Source organism: Anabrus simplex, chromosome 14 (assembly GCF_040414725.1).
Source record: "Anabrus simplex isolate iqAnaSimp1 chromosome 14, ASM4041472v1, whole genome shotgun sequence".
Taxonomy (NCBI): domain Eukaryota; kingdom Metazoa; phylum Arthropoda; class Insecta; order Orthoptera; family Tettigoniidae; genus Anabrus; species Anabrus simplex.
Genome location: NC_090278.1, coordinates 15,619,893 through 15,647,818, shown reverse-complemented (window position 1 = coordinate 15,647,818; position 27,926 = coordinate 15,619,893). Strand labels below are relative to the sequence as shown.

The window sequence follows — 27,926 nt, the reverse complement described above, 5'->3', positions numbered from 1 at the left end:
AATGGCGCGTCAATTGGACGTTCACTCGAAATATGTGGTGCGTGCGACAATCCGATTCCTATGGGCCAGAAGGAAGAATTGCACGGATATTCATCGTGAAATTAGTGCTGTGTATGGGGAGCGGGCCATTTACCGACAAGGTATCGTAAAGTGGGATTAGCAATTCGAAGCCGGACGCACGGATATCACGGACAACCATCGCGAAGGCAGGCCCGCAACATCCACGACCCGTGCAAAAGTCAACAGTGTGAATACGATCATTAGACAGAACCGGCGCATTAAACTGAGAGAAATCGCGACGCTGCTGAACATGTCGTATGGCAGTGTGTTTGCCATTGTTCACGAGGACCTTGGATATCGTAAGCTGTGTCGAAGATGGGTCCCATGTCTTCTCACCGATGTGCATTTTTACAACGCTATGCCGCAGACGGCAACTGGTTTCTGCGGTGAATCATCACAGGCGACGAAACGTGGGTCCACCACTTCACCCCCGAAACAAAGCAAACATCAATGGAATGGGTGCACCCTTCATCACCAAAACGAAAGAAGGCCAAGGTTCAACCTTCAGCCGGTACGGTTATGGCGACAGTGTTCTTTGACATGGAGGGTTTGCTGCGCGAGGAATTCATGCCGAAAGGAACGACGATCAACGCGGCGTTATATTGTCAAACGTTGCACCGGTCGCCTAAAGCGATTAAAGAGAAGCGCCGAGGGAAATTGAGCGCCGGTGTGATTTTGTTGCACGATAACGCAACACCTCACAATGCCCGCCAAACGAAAGAACTGCTGCAGCGTTTCAAGTGGGAGGTCTGGCAACATCCACCCTACAGTCCCGACGTAGCGCCATGTGACTTTTGTCTGTTCGGTAAGCTCAAAACGGAGCTCGGTGGTTGACGTTTCCAGACCGATGATGAGGTGAAGGCCGCTGTCTCCGAGTGGTTGCAGAACGCTGGAGGAAATTTCTATGAATCCGGCATCGACAAGTTGGTTGTGCGTTCGCAGAAATGTTTGGAGTCTCTTGGAAACTATGTGGAAAAGTGACGTTACAGTGTGCTGCTCTATAGGTGGGGTACCGTAATAAATGGCCATAACTGGGAAGTGCAACTTACTTTCTGATCTTCCCTCCTACATCCTCGTAACAGGCTGCCCTCCCTATTGACGTCAGAAAAGTTGGATGGCGCAACCACGCGGTAGAATGTTGAAGCTGCAACATAGTGACTGGTGAGATTTATTTACATGGCGAAGCATTGACGTCGTGATGGAAACAGAAAGAAAATTGTCAAATTTCAGGAAGTACTGCTCTGTATACGGTTGCAAATCGTATAAAACGGATGCGAAATCTGTTCACTACTTTCCTGTACAAAAAGTTCAGAGAGAAAGATGGGTTTCCGCGCTGTCAATTGGAAAACGCGTTACGCGATATATGACAGTGTGCAGTCTGCATTCTTGTGAAGACGACTTCTTTCCACAGCGTAGGTATCGGTACTGTTTATTATACTCATTGATACTTATTGTCTCTAATTTGTATTCACAAAGATTTAGCTACATCAAAAATACTGATAAACTTGTAGCCTAATACTTCTGTGCCGCACATAGAATGTAATCCGCTCTTTGTAAACTTCTTCATATGTGTAACAGCCGACAGTAAATTAACTATCTACATGTGAGTAATATCTTTAACTGGTAGTAATTAAGCGCTGCATTTAATATGTAGTATTTTTCCATCATAAATTAACTTTTTTTGCTATTTGTTTTAAGTCACACCGACACAGATAGGTCTTATGGCGACGATGGGAAAGGAAAGGTCTAGGAATGGGAAGGAAGCGGCCGTGGCCTTAATTAAGGTACAGCCCCAGCATTTGCCTGGTGTGAAAATGGGAAACGACGGAAAACCACCTTCAGGGCTGCCGACAGTGGGGTTCGAACCCACTATCTCCCGGATGCGAGCTCACAGCTTCACGATCCTAACCGCACGGCCAACTCGCCCGGTCATCTTAAATTAGAAGCCATAACCTAATTATTTGGTAGAATTGGACAAACCAAGTATACTTCAACCCCAAACAGCTGTGGCTGTAGAGGTTATAGTACGGTACTCTTAAATTATAATTTTCCATCTTTGGTCTACATATTCTGTAGGTAGTTATAATTTGTATACTTATTATTGTCGGTTCTAAGTTCTAAATTTTGTGCTGATGGTAAAAATGGAAGAACATTAAGTTTATGTGGGCTGTTCCAACACAAGCCTGTATAAAGCTTAGGATTTATTTGCTTTACAACATTTACTTAGTAGAATTATTATTTTCTTTCTTCCCCAAGATTACAGTTTACAAAACAGGTAACTCCCCCGTCACCTGGCTAAGGCTTTGGCATGGACCAAATCAACAAGAAATTACTCCATAACCTCTAATAGTGGTAAATTACAGTAGCTTAACTGTTAAGGTGAATCAGCGTGTCAACGGTAACATTTCTCTGACAAACCCTCTTTACATATACAGTTCCACTTCACATTTTCACCCCCTTGTTCAAGACAACATTAACTTTGTGCTGTTTTGAATCGATGTGGCATGATTGTAAACACAACGCTACAACACCAGTTTCATCTTCGGTTTCAAACTTTTCAAACTACACATATCAAGTAATTACGCTTGAATATTTCTTTCCCTTCCACCAATGGACGCGTGAAATCTCCGACAACTCTCAACAGTTGCGCATACGACACCAAAGACATTTTGAATACTTAATAAATCCTACAGACGCACACCCGATCACTGTCATGTTTACTTCCCGTCACTATCTCACCGCCATATTGGAAACAGCTTACCGTAAGCCCCTCCCCCTTTTCGCACGTCAGTTACGTGAACAGTGCGTTCTAAAGAAAAACGGACAATTTCTATGCCCCTACAAGTAAATACGTTCTTACCAGCTATTTCCTAGCTGGAATATATGGCAAAAGAAGAAAGTTATAAGATGAAATTTCATCAAGTTAAAAATTCGGTAAACGGTGCATATTAGAGCAAAACACGCAGTTTTCATGACTTACAAGTATTGTACACGCTAATTAATAGTTAGAAACTTTCATAAAGAAGTTGAAAATCAAAACAGTCGAAAGGTGAAATTAATTTTCTTTTCTGGATGAGCTATAATTTAAAAGTACTTTCAAGAGGTTCAAGCGGTAAGTTTAGGATTTTATTAATGAATGTGTGATCATTTGTTTCGCTGGTAGGGGCTTAAATGTATCCTATGTATTTTAGGGTAAAACTGATACTGCTTTTTTCTTTTCTCCATGAGCTACAAGTATAGAACTTATTTAAGAGGTTAAAGTGGCATGCTTCCGACACAATTCATTCACTTCATTTATCTTTATAGCATAGATGCAATTAACAGTATTGGTTGATGCCTTGAAATTCTATGCCTTGGTGAGTTATCTGTAAACGAATGATGCCGTATAATTTCATTGCAATATTATAGATTTGCAAGTCACATACTCTGTACTTGTGAAAATTTTAAAGTATTCTTACCTATTAGACTCAATGCAATTCTAGATAATGAACTACAAAATTTAAACAAGAATATCATGTGTGTCACATATGCAAAGTAAGACGTGTATCATCAGCTTTAAGGAAATATACCTTCTAATCATTCTATCATAACGAGAAACATGTTGTATTCTAATACTACTGGATGATTTCGATAAAGAATATTTCATCAGAGTAGTAGGGCAAGGCCGATTCTAAATCACTTGCGTCAGCATTTTCTGTGGTGAGTCAGCACCCGAGTTCATTGACCCCTACTAGTTGGCGTAGAGGGTCCTGACCGAGGTAATTCACTCCTAGTTGAGTAGTAGGGGCATGGTGGTTTGCGGATTTTGCGTACGAGAGCAAGCCTATCCTCACAGTCGCCATCTTGGGGGCTTAAACTCACAGGGCATAGTTTTACGGGCAGATGACTTTCCCGGCGCCATCTTGGAGGGGTCTAAACTCACAGGGCCTGGTTTTACGGCCAGATGCCATTCATAATCTCAGATGGCCTAGTTCTATGACAAGGTGCCCTTCCAATCGCCATCCTGGAGGGGCCTAACCTCGCAGGGCCTAGTTTTACGGCCAGATGACTTTCCCGGCGCCATCCTGGAGGGGCCTAACTTCATAGGGCCTAGTTTTACGGCCAGATGACCTTCCCATAGCCATCCTGAAGGGGCGTAACCTTACATGGCCTAGTTTTACGGCCAGATGCCCTTCCCATCGCCATCCCGGAGGGGCCTAACATCACAGGGCCTACATTTACGGCCAGATGCCCTTACCGGCGCCATCCTGAAGGGGCCTAACCGCACAGGGCCTGGTTTTACGGCCAGATGATTTTCCCATCTTCATCTTGGAGGGGCCTAACTTTACAGGGCCTAATTTTACGGCCAGATGACTTCCCGGCGCCATCCTTTAGGGGCCTAACCCCACAGGGTCTAGTTTTACGGCCAGATGACTTTCCCGGCGCCTTCCTGGTGGGGCCTAAACTCGCAGGGCCTGGTTTTACGGCCAGATGCCCTTTCTAATCCTAGAAGACCTAGTTTTACGTCCAGATGCCCTTCCCATCACCTTCCTGGAGGAGCCTAACCTCACAGGCTGCAGTTTTATGGCCAGATGCACTTCCCACCTCACAGTCGCCATTCTGGAGGGGTCTGAACTTACAGAGCTCAGCTTTAAGGTCAGATGTCCATCGCTATTCACAGGCGAAATTCTGGAGGGTCTACCCTCACAGTCACCATCATGGGCCCGGTTTTACGGTCAGTGCCCTTCATTCCACACAGACGCTATTTGAGAGGAGTCTAACCACTCAGTCACCATCTTGGGCCTAGTTTCACGGCCAGATAACCTTACCCCCTTACAGACGCCATTTTGGAGGGGCCAAACTACGCAGTCGCCATCTTGGGCCTAGTTTTACGGCCAGTTGTCCTTCCCTCCGCACATATGTCATTTTTGAGGCCTAACCTCAAGTCGCCATCTTGACCCAGTTTTACGGACAGATGCGCTTCCCTCATCACACACGCTATTTGGAGGGGCCTAACCACACAGTCGCCATCCTGATCCCTGTCTTACGGTCTGGTGCTCCTCCTCAGGAGACCTAGTTTTACGGGTATATGCCCTTCCCTACTCTAAGACGCAATTTTCGAGCGACCTCACCACACAGTCACCATCTTGTGACGAGTTACAACGTCAGACGCCCTTACCTCCTCACGGTCGCCATTTTGGATGGTCTAATCTCACAGGGCCCAATTTTACGGTATTATTCCCTTGCCTCCTTCTCAACTTTCGTAGTTTTACGGGTAGATTGCCTTCCCCCTCACTGTCGCCATTTAGTATACAGGGCCTTGTTTTACGGTCTTATGCCATTCCTTCCATCTCATGTAGCCTAGTTGTACGGCAAGATGCCCTTCCCCCTCATAGACGCCATTTTGGAAGAGCACATCACGCAGGCTCTTTGTCGCCTCCTCCCCTTGGAGTAGTGGCAGAGCTGTGACGTAATAAGCGCGGGCGATTTAGAATTTCCGTTTTAACATGCAGCGATTATTCGAAATTGTTATGCATGATTAGACTTTTTCGTGAAGAAATACACTCTCTAGTGAACTCTAGCGTTCATAAATATTATAAGTGTGTATATTTCCTTTAGTTCTGGGGTACCTGGTAGAATTTAGAGCGTTTTCTTCCATCATGACAAGAACATTAATAGTTGATGTAAAAGACTTTAAAATGAACGGCAACAAATTTGTGTTCGAAGAGGTGGCTGTTTTGGATTGCACTGTGTTGAGGGCACCAAAACTTGTCAGTTTGTTTGCAAACAGATGAAGACAAAAGGCAGACACAATGGATAGAAAAAAGTGAGTTCTGCAGTGGGAAGAAAAAGGAATTATTTGTCGCTTTCTATCTATGATCATTAACGCACATTTTTCAAGAACAGATCTGGTTTTTAAAAGGGATATGAAAAGAAGGAATGGTTGCCTGAGTATCTACCATCAACATGTAAAATTATCGACATGCATGAATTAGGATGTCTATCATTTAAATTTCATCGCAAGGAGCATTGTGGATAAGCAATTAAACAGTCTTCTCGTCGTGCATGCTCTTCGGTTGGTGTATTGCACTGCATACCGGAGGTGAAAAACATACGTTAATAGCAGTGACGAAAAGACGTCAGTGTGAAAGAAATATTTGTAGAGTAAAGACATCATGTCATTTCTACCTAATACTAAGTGAAACGCATTTGAAGAGGCTTTATACATGCAAGCCAACGGCCGTAACCGTGTTGAAACACCGGATCCCGTGAGATCTCCGAAGTTAAGCAACATTGGGCGTGTTCAGGAGTTGGATGGGTTGCCACGCGATGTTGGTGGGGGTAAGGGAATGGAGGAGCGGAAAGGAACTGGCCACCCTACCGCACGTAAACTCCGGCTCAGGAACACCTCTGCGGAGGTTCGGACCTGCCTTCGGGCAGAATAACCCTTACATATGCATGCAAAAAGAAACTAAACACATTCACGGAAGAGAATTTGAATGCACTCTCAAAGACATTTTGGTCAACGTAGCTGCGAATGCTGTAAAGAAGATCTAGGATAGGGTGCCTTGTGAATGGTCTCACGATCTTGTTTTGTCAGAGCTTGAAACGTTTAATTTTCATCATGAACAAGTGAGTTTAGCTAGGAGACATTCAGTGAGACAGTACCGTACATGACAGCTCATTAAACTCTATCACGGACCTAAAAGAAACGAGTTTTCCCCGCTCATAAACACTGACCATGGCTGGGGAGAGAGTAAACAAGATGTCTCAGAAGAAGGTGGAGAAACGTGCTGGGAGAAAGGTCAAGAAATATGCTTGGCATGGACACATCAATAAAGTGATTGGTCTTCATCCTTTCGTGCTTTATCTTCCTAGTTACCAGTACTGTGGACCCGGAACTCGACTTGAAGTCCACTGGGCACGTGGTGATCCTGGTATTAATATGTTAGATTTTGCCTGCAAAGAGCATGACATTGCTATCTTGAAATCGATCCTGAACTAAGACGTGTAGCTTACGAAAATCTGTACCTTAAATCTATGCATCGTGTGTCGTCACCTAATGCTACAGTTGCTGAGAAGATAGCAGCACTTGTCGTTGTCGGTGCAGTGAAAGGAAATCTCTTACTGGATGGTGGCATCAAGCAGCGAAGACAGTAGAAATAATCTATGTAGGAAGAGACAGAACAGATCTATTTGAAGAAAGAAAAACGTATATATACTAAACTAAATGCCAGTATGTCACATATTGCAGATTTCGTTTGATTTGTTAAAATTAACACTACCCTACAGCATGTCGTAAACTAACTAGCAGTAATAATGTTGACTTGCAAGTTTAAACTTGCCTTATGCCGCAGAAGAAAGGATGGGTAGAGTTTCGAGAATAAATAACCCCACGATTTAAATAAATCCTCCTTGTTAATCCGTGAAATGGAGTTGTTATTAAAACCAAGCCACTTGCCTTACAGTTTAATTCTACAATGACGAATAGCACACTCGATTATATATTGATCAAGATATTTTGTTTTCTGAAGTTCTTCGATGTATAATCCTCTTTCAATAGGCTGTCCTGTGAAATCGCGTAGTAAATACGTAACGGGATTAGTAAGCTTAACAATCCTGATTTGAAAATCTTCTGTACCCCAGTTTGCTGATGCGAAAGATATCACCTTTTTAAAGCGATGGCGGTGATTATCAGCCATTTTCATTACAAGATTAATAGCATCTCAGCGTGGTGTGTTCTTAGTAACAAGACATGGCTTTGTGCCGATAGTGCGATGAGGTGTATTGTTGCAGATAGACAGGAGTCTAGGTAGCAGTTCAATCCAACGAAAAGCACCTTGAGCTGTAAATTCTCGCCACATCATCGTCTTGAGTGTACGATTAAAGCTTTCCTCAACACTTGCCTTGAAATTGCTTTACGTAGGTTAGTGATGAATGCCAAGTAAATTGAGGTAAGAAGAAAAATCCTTGTTCTAAAACTGTTACCTTGATCACTTCAAATAAAATTTCAAGGGCAGCGTTTTGATTGTTTAACAATATGTTTAAATCCGTCTTTGACTTTAGTTGATGCCTTAGAACGCACAGGTTGTGCAAAAGCCAACTTATAGTCCGCATCGACGACGGTAAGTAGATATTTATACCCCTTATTGCTAGAGGCATATAGAATCATTTCTACTATGTCTGCTTGCCAGAGATAATTTCTTCCGCGCGTAATAACGCGTCTGCGACAGTAGATGTGGCGTGCTAGTTTATGTAACTCGTGTGTGGTGATTATCTTGACGAGCTATTATTGAATAATACACGCATGACGCAATTCTCTCTGTATTTCTACAATTTTTGATTCGTGACTTCTGTGACCAGCTCCTTGCGAAGCTCTTAAAAGTTGTAATCGCTCAACGAGTAAGTGAGCGTCGTTCCAGTATCTTACGTCTACATACGGTAACAAAGGCAATGACGACGTGCAGTTGGTTGATGTGACGGAAACAGCTTAGAAACGAACTCTCGATTATTGAGACTATTAATGGCATTCACAGATTCCATCCTATTGTAATTGCGTCATGTTGCATCAGTAGCAAAATTATTGCTTTATAATTCTTAAGATAATCTTTAATATTATATCCTTATCAGGTATTCGTGAGGAAAGGAGTCCTAAGAGAGCCTTAGTAGGTTTACAGGTAACACCGTAGCTATGAGTCTTGCCATTAATCATAACATTTGCATTAACTGTCCACAAACATTCGTCTTCATAGCGAATACTGTAGGCTCTATCAGGTTGTCCTGTAAAGAGTTTTTCTATATAAGGATCAAGGAGAGGTAGATAGGTATTTCGAATAAAAGTCTTAAACTGATTACTGTACTCTGGCGTGATCATGTCCTCATAAACACAGGTAGATCTGGTGTTGATGTAGTAGGTGTTTCAGCAATAACATCTGTAGGTAAAATCTTAACACGCTTATATGGTGAAGTATCGTTAAGTTCTTCTTCCTCATCCACTTCCTCCTCATCTTGTTCTTCATACCTATGCTGCTTCTCCTCATCCCACTTCTCTTCTCCTTCATGCTTTTCTTGGTCATGTTTTTGTTCTTCTTCATGCATTTCTTGTTCATGATTCTCTTGTTCTTAAGATGATTGCATAGAAACAAAACTTGTAGTAGACTGGGGGAATGAAGTAGAATTAAAGAATTAAAGTGGTGTTCCTGGTGGCGTTTCCAAAAACAAATCAGTGTCTGTTTGAATACGTTTAAGCTCTAAAAATGTTCGTCTTATATTGTTTCGATCACGGATTATATGTTTTGTAATCCCTTTGCTATATGTTGACATGATAGCGGTTATTGATCACGTGCTGTCGGTAAATCTGTGTTAATGCATATAAGATGAACAAAACCCATGTGATATCGTCCGCAATGAACATCACCTTCTTTATCAATAACTAAAAAGCCGTAACGATGTGATGACCAGCATGTCGCACACATACCTTTAAAGTCATTGATTGTCATATCAACGTTATCGAGATCGTCATACACATGTCGCATGTTGCGCTCATCTTGCCGAAAAAACACAATCATATTTGCTTTGTCGCGTATCACCTGCTTAGGCACACGAGAATAGGTTTGATAAAAATAGATAAGGTATGAACGAACAACGTTTGGCTGTTCTGTGGCGACATCGTCAAAGATCATTAGAGAATTGGGAAGCACATCATCCGGTGATTATACTTGCTCATGTGCATTAAATAGAAAAATATTTCATTCCATCTTTAGCCAGATCGTGCATTACAATTTGAAAAATTGTATATAGCGGATGATAGAGTGACTATCAGAAAACGTAAATATCCTCGAAGCGAATGCCATTTATAGAGGCAATGGCTCTGAGTAAACTATTTGTCTTCCCACATCCCGATGGGATGAAAAAACGTTCCATGTCGTCTTTTTGTAGTTGTACCAGAACTAGGTAAGAGATGAGGTACAATGCTACTTTATAATCTTCATGATAACTGAATAATAAAGTAGCCCATAGTAATATATATACACTGACTGACAGAGCAAATGCAGCATCAATAAGGAGTGGTCAGAACTTTATGCCAATTGCAGGGTAGACTGACGTCACTGAGGTATGTTCATGATGTGAAATACGCCGCTGTGCTGCCCACGTAGCGAACGATAAATGGGACACGGCGTTGGCGATTGGCCCACTTCGTACCGTGATTTCTCAGCCGACAGTCATTGTAGAACGTGTTGTCGTGTGCCACAGGACACGTGTATAGCTAAGAATGCCAGGCCGCCGTCAACGGAGGCATTTCCAGCAGACAGACGACTTTACGAGGGGTATGGTGATCGGGCTGAGAAGGGCAGGTTGGTCGCTTCGTCAAATCGCAGCCGATACCCATAGGGATGTGTCCACGGAGCAGCGCCTGTGGCGAAGATGCTTGGCGCAGGGACATGTGGCACGTGCGAGGGGTCCAGGCGTAGCCCGAGTGACGTCAGCACGCGAGGATCGGCGCATCCGCCGCCAAGCGGTGGCAGCCCCGCACGCCACGTCAACCGCCATTCTTCAGCATTTGCAAGAAACCCTGGCTGTTCCAATATCGACCAGAACAATTTCCCGTCGATTGGTTGAAGGAGGCCTGCACTCCCGGCGTCCGCTCAGATGACTACCGTTGACTCCACAGCATAGACGTGCACGCCTGGCATGATGCCGGGCTAGAGCGACTTGGATGAGGGAATGGCGGAACGTCGTGTTCTCCGATGAGTCACGCTTCTGTTCTGTCAGTGATAGTCACCGCAGACGAGTGTGGCGTCGGCGTGGAGAAAGGTAAAATCCGGCAGTAACTGTGGAGCGCCCTACCGCTAGACAACGCGGCATCATGGTTTGGAGCGCTATTGCGTATGATTCCACGTCACCTCTAGTGCGTATTCAAGGCACGTTAAATGCCCACCGCTACGTGCAGCATGTGCTGCGGCCGGTGGCACTCCCGTACCTTCAGGGGCTGCCCAATGCTCTGTTTCAGCAGGATAATGCCCGCCCACACACTGCTCGCATCTCCCAACAGGCTCTACGAAGTGTACAGATGCTTCCGTGGCCAGCGTACTCTCCGGATCTCTCACCAATCGAACACGTGTGGGATCTCATTGGACGCCGTTTGCAAACTCTGCCCCAGCCTCGTACGGACGACCAACTGTGGCAAATGATTGACAGAGAATGGAGAACCATCCCTCAGGACACCATCCGCACTCTTATTGACTCTGTACCTCGACGTGTTTCTGCGTGCATCGCCGCTCGCGGTGGTCCTACATCCTACTGAGTCGATGCCGTGCGCATTGTGTAACCTGCATATCGGTTTGAAATAAACATCAATTATTCGTCCGTGCCGTCTCTGTTTTTCCCCCAACTTTCATCCCTTTCGAACCACTCCTTCTTGGTGTTGCATTTGCTCTGTCAGTCAGTGTATATCAAATGAATCAACAAGAAACTGTCAGTTGATAATTCGCTCTTGACGAGTAAAGTCGTGTACAGAAAGGTGAGACAACGATATGCAAACGTTACGAAGAAGAAAACTAAAACAGTTGGATGGGAAGAAGTTGTAAGGGCTCCATGAAAAGCTACTCGATGGGAATATAATTCGTGAGTAGCCATTACTAAGGCACTACGCGCAGCAAGAGCGCGAAGTTCTCCAAAGTGCAGAGCAATGTTTTGTAAACGTGCACGAATTATTCCTGCGCTGTTTGATGGACTAGCAGCTTTAGGGTCATTGCTGGGTGGTGCTAGTGCCATAGCAAGAACTGTTAAGGCTGTAGAAGAAGCCAAGTGACAGTTGAAAGAGTGTGAACCTCATAAGAAGACAATTGAGACAATTGCATTACGCGGTAAAGGCGTGCACATGAAGGTTGCGAAGTACAGAAAAGGACTTGGCATCTATATATCTTCAAAAAACGTCTACTGAATGCACTGCCACATCGAGCTCTAGCCCACGAAGAAGGTTTTACGTTGGCTAAACAAGTAGGAATTCATTATTTTCTTTCTTTCATTCATTCTTTCTTACTCTGTTTACCCCTCCAGCGTTGGCTTTTCTCTGGGACTCAGTGAAGGATCCCACCTCTACTACCTCAAGGGTAGTGTCCTGGAGCTTGAGACTGCGGGTCAGGGATACAATTGGGAAGGATGACCAGTACCTCGCCCAGGCGGCCGCAATTTCTATGCTGAATAGGGGCCTTGAGTTGGGATGGGAAGATTGGAAGGCATAGACAAGGATGAGGGATGGAAGCAGCCGTGGTCTTAAGTTAGTTACCATCCCGGCATTTGCTTGGAGGAGAAGTGGGAAACGATGGAAAACCACTTCGAGGATGTCTGAGGTGGGAATCGATACCCCCCTCTACACAGTTGACCTCCCAAGACTGAGTCGACCCCGTTCCAGCCTTCGTACCACTTTTGAAATTCCGTGGCAGGGCCAGGAATCGAACACGAGCCTCCGGGAGTGGCAGCTAATCACGCTAATCCGGTATTTTTACCCATGCATTTTCTTTCATAGAATAATCCTTTGGGCGGTGTCGTATTTGCCATATGACAGCAACACAACGCATTTTTATCCAAGATAATCTGAACTTTAACATTTAAACATTGACAAGAATCACTACTGCTATGACGGTAAGGCCAACGTATGAAGTGTTATTACCTGAGCAATGGGGCCGATGACCTAGATGTTAGGCCCCTTTAGACAACAAGCATCATCATCATCATCGAGCAGAGAAGAGTTTACAATTTATTTACTCAAAATAATTTTCTCTCACTGAATTCTTATTTAAAATCCTTCTTCCTTTTTCGCTATTTCTTTTACGTCGCACTGACACGGATAGGTCTTATGACGCCGGTGGAATAGGAAAGGGTTAGCAGTGGGAAGGAATCGGTCGTGGCCTTAATTAAGATACAGCCTAATATGAAAATGGGAAACCACGGAAAACCATCTCCAGAGCTGCCGACAGTGGGGTTCGAACCCACTAGCTACCTGATTCAAGCTCACAGCTGCACGCCACGCGGCCAACTTGTTCCACCCTATTGCATTTCAAGTAAAAATTATTGTCTGAATTTAGCACGAACAATTTGCCCAGTATTTAATATTCTAGTGAAAGGTATGAATGAAATGTAATCTGAAACTATATATATTGAAATAAAAATTTAAACATGTTTGAGTCAAAATATTTATGTTATGCATACAACGAATATGGAAAAAGTAAGACTTTTATGTTTTGTCCAGCCCCCTTCCTGAGAGCAGTGCTTGAAGAATTTTAAAACTCTAATTGAACAATGGCTCTTAATCTCAATATTAACATCAGAAGACAAAAGCGTTGTGTTAAGTTCTGCTATGTATCTAAATGCCATGATAATAAAAACGATTACTATTATATCTCACAATTAAGGAACGTCAGTTGGACTACTCCATCCTCCGCAGTTTCATTTCACGACGTTGTTTTGGCACACATCAATGAAAGTAGCCTTTAGGATTAATAATTTTAACAGTATTAATCTATGTAACATTCTCCATAACTCTAAATTACGATAAATCGGCAATCAAAGTCAATATATTTTCCATAAGGAAGTATGCATTTCTACCGCACATAGGTCGGCCGCCAGCGCCACGTGTCGAGCTGTGTAACTACTCCGATTATAGTGCGTAGACCTGATTGTCAAGGCCGGTAAGGAGCTAGCTATAAGTGGCAAGTTCCGAGTAATAGCGTAAGCAACGTTCCGAGCTGTCAGCGGAGAGATGGCGTGGAATTACATTAGTGGACGATTAAGTTTGAGTGGTTTCTTTAAAAGTAGGAATGATCCCAACATGTAGATAAATTTGGAATTCACAGGACAAACTGGGTTAAATATTCGTTTATTGGAAGGGGAGTTATGGATTGTAATAACTAACTTGGGAAGATGTTCAATAAATGTCTAATGTCTTTGAAATAATTTAAGAAAAGGCTAGGAAACAACAGATAGGGAATCTGCCACCTAGGCGACTACCCTAAATGCAGATCAGGATTGATTGATTGATTGATTGATTGCCAGGAAACAAGGTTGAACATACCGGCAATAGGTAATTTATTCAGCTTAACCCGGCTTTAATTGAGGTCGCAGGAGCCACGAAGGCCGGGTGTTCAGGGCCGGATGCGGCGAGATTTTCGAGATGAAAATCCCAACCCAATATCGACAGGGATTCGATCCTCAGCTTTCCAGGTGGGAAGCCTGCACCTAAGCCACTGAGGTATTCACATTCCCAATGATGAGGATAATAATAATAATAATAATAATAATAATAATAATAATAATAATAATAATAATACCGGTAATAATAATAATTTCTACGATTTTATTTCTGTTGTACGAAGAATTGAATCTTGAAATTCAGGCGGTTGGTAACCCCCTCCATGGATGTCCACATACATTACGACTTATGGACCAGCTGTCGTATTATTTTTCTCTCCTGAAGCAACTAATATCGAATTTGTGTATTCCCGTCTGTTTATACCCGGAGATTAATTTTCTATTATAGATCCTTTGTGGGCCAGACATAGCGGGACGTTACACCCAGTGCTCTTTTTAATTAGTGTCGTAAACTTCGGAGTTATCAGCGGTAATACATCCTTTTCTACATTCAGCCTATTGTACTCATGATAGAAATTAAATTTGTTCTTCAGGCGTTTGATTTAAGTGATTAAACTAGGTACGGTACATTGTAATGTCCAGTTTTGTTTCGAAGTGTGAGGTATGTTGTTAAATAAGACGCGTGTTAGCCAGTTGTACATCTTATCCCGTTAATTGTGTTACAGATTTCCTTTATTGAGGAATTGTGATTGCTATAATTTTACAGTGTGTTCACAACCTCTAACATATTGTCGGTAATGTTCAAGTTTCAATAATTTACTTTTGCCAAACTTACAGATCTCAATTGAGAATCGTAATAAGTTAATACAATTTTTTCTGCTTCAGCATTCTACCCTACATTTTTTATTTAATATTTTTTATTTTCTTAAATTTTACTTTTACTTAAGCATTAAAATGAATACCTGTATAACTAGCTTTCTTTTTGAGAACTCCTAGCCTCTGCCTTACAGGTGCCGGCAAGTTGTGTGTTGTAACAATGTGGGCCTACCGTATTTCTAAATTTAGAGGAATGAGGGATTTTTTTGAAGAGCTACGCAGGTGAAGAAATGCGGATGGTAGTTTCAGAAAGAAATTACAAGATATATATGTAAAATTTTAATTAATGTGTTAATGTGTTATTTACCTCTGTGTGCCATTTAAAAGTGATGTTAGGAATGTTAAGTTTTTCTTTATACTCGGCTGTGAAAAATGGTAGTAGGGTTCGAAATCTTGAGAGTTGTTATGTTTACGATATCTGTAATATTATGTGAATACGTAGAATTCTTGGTACATAAGTGTTGTTATGGAGATTGTTCTGTATCACACAGGGGCGTATATAAGGGGGGGGGGGACCAGGGGGCCTGGGCCCCCCACCCCCGAAATAATGTATAAGCCTTGAAGAACCGGACCAAAATGATGGGAATTTTCGATCGTTGTTGAGATACCGAGCCAAATGTGGAGATAATATTCTTAAAGACCAATTAACTACCAGTGGTGGGAAGACGATGTACACAAGTTCTTTCATTCAAAACGAACTTATTGACACATTCGGTCACTTAATGCAATCAAAAATTGTAGAAAATATCAGAAAGTCTGTTTTTATTCGATTTTAGCACATGAAACCACTGACATCAGCCAAATCAAACAGTTTTCTCTCTGTGTACGTTATGTAGAGGAACAAACTTTCAAAATCAGAGAAGATTTTTATGACATTCGTCCCCGTTTATGACGTCACTGGAGCAAGTTTGGCCAACACAATATTGGAGACCTTGTCAACCTAAACAAAATGAGAGGCCTAGGATACGATGGTGCTGCCACGATGAGCGGGCAATTCAGAGGAGTACAAGCTTCCATCAGAAAAAAAGCTACCGTTGGCCCTGTATACACATTGTTCTTCACGCACTCTAAATTTATGTTTATCAGATGAGAAAAAAGTACCCTCTATAAGAAACTGTATACGTCAGCCTCGTGTCGGTAGATTTACTGGCACGTAAAAGAACTCCTGCGGGACTAAGTTCCGGCACCTCGGCGTCTCCGAAAACCATAAAAGAGTAGTTAGTGGGACGTAAAACAAATAACATTTTTATTATTCTATCAGCCAAAAGAAACGAAATATTGAAATCAATGATTTCTGAATTTTGTCCAGAACAAAAGAAACAAATTTATTTCAATGTGCGAAACCCGATGGGTAGAAAGGGACAACTCAGTAATTTTATTTAAAGACTTTTCGGAGCCTATCTCTCCCTTTGCAATATAGAAGAGGAATGAAGTGATTCAGCATCTAAGGCTCACACTCTAAGTAGTGCTATTAGTCAATTTGCATTTCTTATTAATCTTTTTGTTTTGAGCTGGATGTTATCAACCATGCATAACTTATCTGAGCAGTTTCAAAACAACAATATAGATCTTCCACAGGCCTTGAATAACGTCATGACTGTCTTCCACCTTCTATCGAAGGAGAGGGCAAATGCTGATGACTCATTTAACGCCTTGTATAATCATGCAAAGTCATTCACTGCCAAACTTGACATCAAAGAAGAGATTCCAAGAATTTGCTGCCTTCAAACAGCATGTAGAAACATCCGTTACACCACAGAAGAAGAATACTATTGAGTAGCTGTTTATGTGCCGTACCTGGACGATTTTTGTAACTCACTAAAAGAACGCTTTGAATCTCACAAGGAAATAGTTGCATCCTTACAAAACATCCTTCCACAATTGTGTATTGTAACAGATTTCGGTTCACTGGAGGCTGCATTTAGTTTCTACGAAGAAGATCTGTCACATAAAGAGATTGTGCAAAGTGAGTTTATGTTGTGGAAAGAAAATTGGAGTCAGGAAAATCCTCCATATCTTCCAAAAATGGTTGTAAGTTCTCTAGAAAGATGTGACAAGACTTTCTTCCCCAACATTTATACCCTACTCAAATTACTCGCAGTTCTTCCTGTTTCTATCGCAACCATAGCAAGAACTTTCTCTAGCCTGAGGAGACTTACGACTTACTTACGGAACAGCACATCTGAAAGTAGGCTTGCTTTACTCTCTATCCACAGAGACATTATAGTTGGTGACGAAGAAGTTCTTGATAAGTTTGCAAGTGTACCAAGAAACCTTGACTTCCTTTTGTAACCATTGGTGTACTGTATGTATGTATGTATGTATGTATGTATGTATGTATGTATCAGCCCAAATCAATGTTTCCTTTTTCCTTTCTAAAGTGTTTGAAATCGTCTGACCTCTTAAAATTACTTAACCTAACCTTGCATCAGTCTTGGCCCCCCCCAAAAATATATTCTATATTTGCCACTGGTATCACATCATTACTCCACAACACAGCTATATTCAGTATTATCCGCACACTTTATCTTGGTGCTGAATCGGTCGACCTCGGCGATCTTCGAGATTTGTACTGGCAACCTTTGAAACACAAACTATGAATCGCTTAAGCATCGTTGTGCGACATCTGGCGTACACTTTACGTACTAGTACTGTTGTTGTTTACACAACAAAGCCAAAGTATAGAATTCATGCTAGGAACTAGATTCGCATCGAGAAATGTTTCATAATGTTATATAATGTGTATGTGACATAGTTGTTGGCTTAAGATGATAACGGTTTAGAAATTTCATATCGATCGATCATATTCTCGATTCAATTCAGATTTCATATCCATTCAGTTGGCAGCACCAGGCAGCACTATCAAAACCGGGACAGCTCCCTCCTTACTCCTCACCCCGTACAAAATGCGTCAAGATAAAGTGTGCGGATAATACTTAGTCCTCATGTCATATTTATCAGTAGGTTGCCTCTCTTTCATAACATATTTCCTGATAATTATTGGTTCTTCATGGGTGAGTGGCAGTGAGTTTGCATGGACAAATAATGATTCAACGATGGGCCGCCCTGAAAATAGTTTCTATTGTTTCCCCATTTTTTCATTAATTAACCTTAATTAATGTTCCTGTCTTACTAATCCTAGCACTTTCCCTTTGATATGTTAGTGCAACATTAAACCACTACCAAGAAGGAAAGAAAAATCTTCAAGACTAAATTCAGTCTCTGGAAATGTACAAGGTAGTTACTTGCAAGTGAAACCAATAATATATTAATAGAATAACCAGTGATGGCTAGAACAAGTAAACATGGCACTCTTTAGTAGTGTCCCCTACATTGGAATATACATAATTCAATTGATCATAGTTTCCGCAATAGATATGTGGTCTGTTTCCTGGCAATGAATAAGAATTTATGCAATTGGCCACAGGAACGAAGCTTGTATTACATGTGGTAAATATTGTAGTACCGGTATTCATTGTTAGTGCAGTGTGTTTTCCTTTACAGTAAAATATCATTGACTAACAAACATTACTATTGGGTGAAATGAATTTCGTGAAGCATCACTTGAGGTATTCAACACAGACAATTTTCTTACCACCTGGGGAAAATAAAAACTGCTAAATATTTAAACCAATTGTTTGACACAAACCCCTTTCAAGGGACGCACTGGTAAGCACCCCTTGATTGTGTCGTAAGACATGACATGCATGGACAAATAATGATTCATTGAAATGAGCTGATAGCAGTGTTTTATAAATTTTTGTCTTCAGTTCAACAGATTCTTTTTCTTCATTTTCCATTTCCAGTCTTCTGGCTATAGTTGTAATTCAAGGACCTCCTCAATTTTGTCTATCTCCTTCACCATATCCATCCCCTTCCTTCTGGGCATTCCTTTCTCAAATTATTTTGTCTGTAAATACTCACTTTTTAACACTATCTTCTTCTATTCTCATCATGTGTCCATAGCATTTCAACTTACTGGTCTCTACCTTGTCTTGCAGTTTTTAGGGATTCCAATTCTTCCCCTGATTTCTCTCCTTCTGATTTTATCCCTTCATGTCTTCCCTGTTATTTGTTCAAGCAATTTCATCTTGGCCTCTTTGATTCTGCTTTCATCATGATTTTTTGTTGTCCATGTTCTTGCTGCATATGTCAAAATTGGTGTGTAATGCATAGAATGCAAAATTTTCTTGCATTCCTGTGGGATGTCCCAATTCTAGACTATACATCTCACACGTTGGTATAATCCATTGACTTGTTCAATCCTCTTTACAGTTTCTTAATTTATCTCTCCATCTTCTGCAATTTTTCTCCACAAATACCTAAAGGTTTCCACAACATCTAATGGTCTTCCATTTACGTCAATATTCCCACTTTCTTCTCTATTACCTCTCGTCACCAGTATTAGCGTAAACTTGTCCACGCTTAATTTAATTCCACATTCCTATATCTACAATTCCATACAGTAACTTGTACTTCCATTTAATCTTCTCCCCTTATGTCCAGCTCGTTGGCTGAATGGTCAGTGTACTGGCCTTTGGTTCAGAGGGTCCCGGGTTCGATTCTCGGCTGGGTCGGGGATTTTAACCTTAATTGGTTCATTCCTACAGCACGGGGGCTGGGTGTATGTGTTGTCTTCATCCTTCGTTCCCATTTCTTGTTGTATACCATTGTGGATTTCATCCATGACTGTAATGAAGTATAGCTGGGATAATACACATCCTTTTTGAAGTCTTCTTTCTACTTTTAACCATTCTGTTTTTCCTATAGTAGTCTTCATATTAATTCCCTTTTTTGTTTTTGGCTTTTATAAATAGTTCTCCTCTCCCTACCTTCTTTTTTATCAATGCATCGAAAACCACTTGCCATGGTACACGGTCATATGCCTCCTCAATATCTATCATGTTCTTTAGATTCAACAGACTGAAAATCTGAAAAATTATGTTTGGCTGAGTGTGGAGTATGGCACTGCATGGATGTGAAGCATGGTACCGAGAAAAACAGAGTGGGAGCCTTTGAAGTGCCGTGTTATCGGAAGTTGTTAAAGATCAGATGAATAAAACATGTCTCAAATAAAGAGATAGTGAATCAGCTTGATGAGAGGAGAATGGTTTCAATGAATTTGATCCTAAGAAGGAAAATTTTGATAGAACAAATCTCAAGGCACTAAAGCGCAGTGCAGAGGATGAAAAAGGTAAGAAGATTCCAAGATATGGACCCAGGTGATCAGAGTGATATGCAAATGAATTAGTCACTGAATTATCAAGAAATTTTGTGAATTTCGATCACAATCAATGTATGTAGGATTTTCAGAAAAAAGTCATCTTGTTGTGATATTAGTTCCATATAAAACTGTATGCTTTATTGCTATTAATATGGTAAGTTGTAATGTAAAACTAAGGGGCTATGATCTCAATATTGACGGATATGTTAAATCAGATATACTATGGAAGTGATCACTGTATTAGAAGTCATATAAGACTGGAGACTTTAGCTATGATCATAGCATCAGTCATAGAAAACTTGAAGTCCTATAGGTACGATCACGATATCAACAATCGTAACATTTTGGGTCTTTTTAGTGTGATCATAATATGGACAGTCATGTAAAATTACAAGGTTTTGCTTAGTATGTTGACAAATGACCTAAGTTGCATGACAGTAGTAAGGTAATATATTTTTCTGTCTGTGTTTCAGTGTAAGATTATTGGAAGTAATCAACAACCCCAGTACCTTCTAACTACTTCAGTTACAGTGTGAAATGGACCTGGAAGTAAACACCAAAGAGGAACCAGCCTGGCTTGAAGGAACAACAGATGCATCGCTTGTAAGTCCCATTCCAGATAACTTTACAGAGATCAGAATTTAACCCTTACCTGAATAAGTTTGGCTGGGGTAAAATTTAATATGTGCTTATCCAATCTTTAACACCAGCAGTCTTCATTTGCTGCATTGGCATTTGGCATGGTATGTCTCTGTTTTGTTTCTTTGCCTGGGATATGTGATAGTGTGCTACAAAAGCTGCCTACTCTTAGGAACTATAAACAGTAGTAGTTGTAGCATAAGCTCTCAGATTAGGGTCGCCGAGTGGACAATTGTCCTCTAGCATTTGCTACTGGATGGCAGTGCATTATTTGTTTGATAGTGGCAAAAACCTGAATTAATGTTGTGGGGTTGATAGTGAAGGAGCCTTGGTTAGGTCCAGCTAGTGAGATATTAGTGATAGGCAGTGTCTCAACATCGAGGCTTCAGGGCATTTCACGTGATAAGCAACCATGGACTGACTGTTGGTTGTTAATTGTTTACCTCTGTTGGTTATTGAAATGGATTTCTGGAGGGTGTGTGGTTATGTATTTATTCTGCATGGTTAATGAGAATCTTTGTGGGATTGACATCATCTCCCATCATATGTCAGCCAATTGCAGTGCTAGTAGTTGCTGAAGTGATGGAGAATGGTGGGTGGTAGATTGATTTAGGTTATGGCCAGAAGGTCCCCCTGGCTCTCATGATGAACATGTTTTTCCTGCTAAAGAAATTCCAGGTAAAATTTGCATCTTTTAAACTTCTGTACAATGTCACTGATGTTGGGTGAGCACGTAGTAAATTCAGCCTTGGCATTTTGGTGTGAGTATAGCTCGTCTAAAGAAAACACCGTGATGAAGGTGGAGATGGAGTGGAATATTTTGAACGAGAAGCAAGATATTTTCATTATCTTTCTTGCTTTGTCTGTTGCTACTGTAATCACAGTCCACTGCTATCTTCTGAGTGTGGATTTCAGTTCAGTGGCTCTTCATCTGATAGCTCGGGGTGTAAAGTGATGACGTGCCAAATTCTTGTTGGTGAGTGAGATTGGGGTTCGGTCTAAAGGTATGTGAAGGAGTTGTATTTTCCCAGCACATGCCCGTAGTTGTACTAGCATGAAAGTGAATTCCTGCACATCATTCTGGCACCTCAGAGTCTTTGGAAACCTTGAAAGTTGGAAGAGAAATGTTGAATGAATAACTGTGACTTGGCAGTAATAATCTATCACAAAACTTGTGTCCTTCTAATTTATAGATGTGTTATTGCCCAAAGTTTGCTTAAAGCCAAACTTCTGCCGTTAAGGCACACTATTCTCAGTATAAACGTGTGCTTGTTTCGTTCTAAGTTACAGGCACTGCAGAATGGAAATATGTCTGAACATATCCTAGACCTGATCATTTTGCTTTTCAAGATCTCTACCTTTGATAATTCTTGTTATGTTCTGTGTGAAATTTGAACCTGACATATGAACACACTCGTGAACAAGAACTCTTGTTTTGATATTTCTGATAATGCTACTGCATCAAACTTACAGATCTCAAAATTATGTTAAAGAAATTTGTGCCATTATTGGAAACAGTTTTGTGTTAAGGTTGGGGTTGGATTAGTCTGTATTTTTTACTGTCAGTATCGAATTTAGTTGGTTTAGGGGTCACACCTCTTCTATTTTTCCCCTCCGATTATAATAGAGGATGGTTTGCCCATTGTACTTTCTTAAAACTGTAATATCCTCCAACACTACCACCATTAACACATGTTAGAAATTATTACTCCTGCCTTAATTAGTGTAGAAGAATTTGAATCACACATCTTTCGTCAGTGTTTTTGAGACTGGATACACCAGTCTGCTATACAAATGTCAACGGAGGTCTGATTACTCTGCGTTACCCTCACATCCACAATCTACTGGAAGATATGTCTGTTAAGGAAAGAGCAGATTTGCCTATGGCATACAAGAGTGAAAATCTTAATGTGATTCCTCTCTAAATAAGTATTTTGCTCAGACATTGAATTCATTTAGAAGGGAAAAATTGTGGTTAGCCCATTTTATTCCTCAATAGAGGTCAGTGTCTATGTTACCTACAGAACCATGCCTAAGAGCACTGGAATATATGATTTCTGAGAAAAGTTTCTTTGATTTGCCCCTTCATAGTGGGAGCTGACACTTTGAGGTCTTTAGGCACATTAAAAACTTTTTTCTTTCCTTTTTGTCATTATTTCCCTCTCCATTTTGTTTATTTTTTTCATCCTTTCCTTAGTTCAGCTACTCTTCTCTTTCTTCTATACTGATTAGATTAGGTCAGTATATTCTGGAATTTTGAACTGTAATTCACTTTTATTAATAAACTAGCTGTAGTACCCGGCATTGCGCAGATAGTTTTTGAATGTTTACCTTTAATATTTGTATTACCAGTTAGTTAAGTGTAAAGTGAATGCTTATAGAATTCTTTTTGATTTGTTGATTTTATGACCTATTATGTAGTTTTAGAGCTATTTAGATGTATCTGATTTCAAGCTTTAGATTATTTAATTATCAACTAAACACTAATCTCGGTCATTTTATACTATTTACTTTTAAGCCCTTCTCAGCTCCTGCCTCAATGGAGGCTGAACGTGGACTTAAACGGTATCCAGAGCGTCACAGTTTTTATTAGCGACATATAAACAATGGATTTTGACATTGATATTGGTTATTTTCCTTATTTTTGCATGTCAGCCCCTCTCACTTCCCAACACCAGCGGGGGCTAGGTGTATCCGACCCCCACAGTAATGTTTTCAATATATTAAGTCATGTGTACACCAAGTTTGATTGAGAGGTATGCCACCACTTTCAGGCGATCCGGAACTGGGAGACGGGAGTATTCTATTCTATTCTATTCTATTCTATTCTATTCTTGAGAGGTATGCTAGAACATACACACATATGTCCTTAAACTCTGTCCCTTTGGACATTTTCTATTCTTTGGGCAGTTCTCACCCACCTGCCGATTAGGACTGAACTTTATGTTAAACGGCATCCAGAGTTATTTAATTTAATTTCCGGGTTGAACCATGTTGTACTTGTCTACACATCATGTACAGTTTGCCAGAGTGTCACACTTCATCTCAGCGGCCCCGGAAACTATGGATTAGACTCAAGTATCGGTCGTTTTCAGTTAATTTTTACATTTCACCCCTACTTTAGGGACTAGGAGGCTCTTACGCCTAAGGTATATTTTTTCCAAACAGTAGGTCCAATGTACACACATATACATCCATTATCTCGGTCATTTTTGAAATTTTGTTTTTCACTTTTTCTCACCGCTATGCAAAAGGAGGCAGAAATCGGACTTCTAAAATAATTGAAGCCATACTTTTCATCTCAGCAACCCCGAAAAGAATGGATTGGATAATATTTCTGGTTTCTACATCTCACCCCCTTGTAGGTGTGTTAGGGTTGTCATATCTCCACGCAATTTGTCTCCTGGTAATAAGTCGTAAGTGACAAAGTTTGTTTGAAATCGCTCCCGTAGTCCCGAAACGTATGTATTCAACACTAATATCGGTCATTTTTAGTCATAATTACATTTCGTCCCCCTTATTAAGGTTTCTAGGGATGTCTTTCCCCCACAGTATTTTTTCAGGTAGTAGGTAATATTTGTACCAAGTTCCGCTGACAGTTATTCTGGAACATACAAACAAACATCCTTAACCTCAGTCACTTGGATATTATCTGTTCTTGACTCCTTCTCACCCGCCTGGCAATTGGGGATCAACTTGGACCTAGACAACAACCAGGTCATTTCAGCGACCCCTGAAACCTTAGATGTGACATTATTTTCCATTATTTTTATATCTCACCCTCCCCAACACCTACACCTAGGGGTGCTAATTTGACATAGCCCCATGCAGTTTATCTCCTGATAGTAAGTCATAAGTGTACCAGGTTTGGGGTGAATCGCTCCAGTAGTCCCAAAACCTATTATTGTTTGATTTGAGTTACGTACCCTACTCTAGAGGTTCCAGGGGTGTCTTATCCTAAACAGTACTTTCTTCATATAGTAAGTCATACTTGTATCAAGTTTGGTTGAAAGCTACGCTGGAACATACAGAGGCTACATCCATTATGTCGGACATTTTTGAAAATTTCTGTTTTACCCGTTCTCCCCCTATGCTAAAGGGGGTATGAAATATGATTTAGAAAAAAATCTGGGGTGTCATTATTCATCTCAGGGACCCCGAAATTATGGATTTGAAACTATTTTAGTTTTATTTTTACTTAACACTTCCCCTGCGCCCCAAACCCCAAAGGGGACTGAGTTTGGACTTATAAAATATTCGGAGTGAGACAGATTATCTCAGTGTCCACGAAAACTACCGGTTCGACACTATTTTAGATTACTTTGTATATCACTCTCCCCTCTTTGCCACCTCGAAGGGGATGAACTTGGACTTTAAAAAATTCGCAGTGTCACTATTCACCTCAGTGACACCAAAACCTATGGATTCGACACTATTTTTGATGATGTTTAGGTCTCACTCCCCCATAATTCCCACCATATAGGGGGATAAACATTGACCAGTAAAAAGTCCGGAGTGCCACAGTTCACCTCACCGACTCCAAGAACTATTGATTCGATACTATTTTCAATTAATATTTATATCTCAAATCCCCTCACCCCCACCATAAAGGGGCCTGAATTTGGACTTAAAAAAGTCCGGAGTGCCACTAATCATCTGAGCGACCACGAAAACTATGGATTGGACACTATTTTTGGTTATTTTTGTATAGCTCTCCTCCCTCGTCCCCCCCACCCGAAGGGGCTGAACTTGGTTTATAAAATTCTGGATTGTCAATGTTCATATCAGCAACCCCAAAAAGTATGGATTTGTCAATACTTTCGATGATTTATATATCTCACCCCCTCTCCACCCCTACCCGTAAGGATGCCTGTGGTGTCTTACCCCTATGTGATTTGTCTCATGATACGAAAAATCCGGATTGTCGCTATTCATATCAGTGACACTGAAAAGTATGGATTTAACACTACTTTCGAAGATTTTTATATCTCACCCCCCTCGCCCCACTGTCCATAAATTGTACAAGGGATGTCTTAACCCCATGTGGTTTGTCTCATTACACTAAAAATCCGGAGTGCTGCTATTCATCTCTGTGACCCCGAAAACTGTGGATTCGACACTATTTTCGACTATTTTTATATACCACTCCTCCCTTGCCCCTACCCCAAAGGGGGCTGAACTTGGACTTATAAAAATCCGGAGTCTCACTATTCATCTCAGCCACCCCGAAATGTATGGATTCGACACAATTTTTGATTATTTTTGTATATCATTCCCCCATCGTTCCCCCACCCCGAAGGAGGCTAAAATTGCACATTAAAAATTTCCGGAGTGTCACTATTCATCTCAGCGACCGCGAAAAGTATGAACTCGACACTACATTCGATGATTTTTATATCTCACCCCCTCGTCCTCTACCCCTAAGGGTAGCTGGGGTGTCTAACCCCCACGTGAATTGTCTCATGATACTGAAAATTCGGAGTGACGCTATTCACCTCAGCGATCCCGAAAACTATGGATTCGACACTATTTTCGATTATTTTTATATTACTCCCCCATCGCCACCACCCTGAAGGGGGCTAAACGTGGCAATTAAATGATTCTGGAATGTCACTGTTAATCTCTGCGACCCATAAACGTGTGGATTCCACACTATTTTGATGATATTTATATCTCGCCCTCTCGCCTCCACCCCTAACAGTTCCTGGTGTGCCTTAAACCCATGCGGTTTTTCTCCTGATACTAAAAATCAGGAGAGCCAAAATTCACCTTGGCGACCCCGAAAACTGTGTATTCGACATAATTTTCTATTCATTTTATATATCACTCCCCCTGCCCCCAGCCAAAAGGGGGCTGAACTGGGATCACGAATAGTGTGGATTTGACACTATTTTCGAATATTGTGTATGTCACGCCTTGCCCCCCGCCCCAATGGATACATGGAGTATCCCACCCCCACGTGGTTTGTCAGAAGAAATGCGAAGTGTCACTACTCATCTCAGCGACCCCAATAAGTATGGATTTGACACTATTTTCGGTCATTTGGATATATCACTCCCTCCTCGCCCAGCACCCCAGAGGGGGGCTGAACTTGGACTTCAAAAAAATCCGGAGTGTCACTATTCATCTCAGCAACCACAAAAAGTAAGGATCCGACACTATTTTCGGTTATTTTGATGTATCAATTCCCCCTCGCCCCCCACCCCGAAGAGGGCAGAACATGGACATTAAACATTCCGGAGTGACACTATTCATCTCAGCGACCCCGAAAACAATGGATTCAACACTATTTTCGATTAAATTTATATAACTCTCCCCCCACCTCCACCCCAAGGAGGTTTGAACTTGGACTTTAAAAATATTCGGATTGTCACTATTCATCTCGGCAACCAAGACAAGTATGGATTCGACACTATTTTCGAATATTTTATATATCACCCCATCGTCACCCCTCCCCAATGGGTACATGGGGTGTCCTACCCCCAAGCGTTTTGTCGAAACAAATCCGGAGTGTAACTATTCCCATCAGCGACCCCGAAAAGGACGGATTCGACACTATTTTCGATAATTTTCTTATATCAATCCCCCCTCGCCCCCCACCCCAAAGGGGCTGAACTTGGATTTTAAAAACTTCCAGAGTGTCACTATTCATCTCAGCGACCACAAAAAGTATGGATTCGACACTTTTTCAAATATTTTATATGTCACCCCCCTGGCCCCCCCACCTAATTGGGTACATGGGGGTGTCTTACCCCCATGCGGTTTGTCAAAAGTAATCTGGAGTGTCAATATTCATCTCAGCGACCCCGAAAAGGATGGATTTGATCCCATTTTCGTTTATTTGGATATACCACTCCCCCCTGCCCCCCCAACCCAAAGGTGGCTGAACTTGGACTTTAAAAACTTCCAGAGTGTCACTATTCATCTCAGCGACTCCAAAAAGGATGGATTCGACACTATGTCCTATTACTTTGATATATCACTCTCCCCTCGCCCCCACCCAATAGGGGGCTGAATTTGGACTTGGAAAAATTCCGGAGTATCACTATTCATCTCA

General features: G+C 41.4%; 1 protein-coding gene across 5 annotated transcripts in view; it reads left to right on the top strand.

The window, feature by feature from the left end:
* Positions 1–27,926, top strand: part of LOC136885366 (zinc finger protein ZFP2) — a 138,131-nt gene that overhangs the window by 25,388 nt on the left and 84,817 nt on the right. For all 5 annotated transcript variants that reach the window (XM_068230376.1, XM_068230375.1, XM_068230374.1 and 2 more), the window contains one exon: positions 20,704–20,833. In XM_068230376.1, coding sequence (XP_068086477.1) covers positions 20,768–20,833 — 66 coding nt within the window. In that variant the 5' untranslated portion in view covers positions 20,704–20,767. The remainder of the gene's footprint in view (positions 1–20,703; positions 20,834–27,926) is intronic.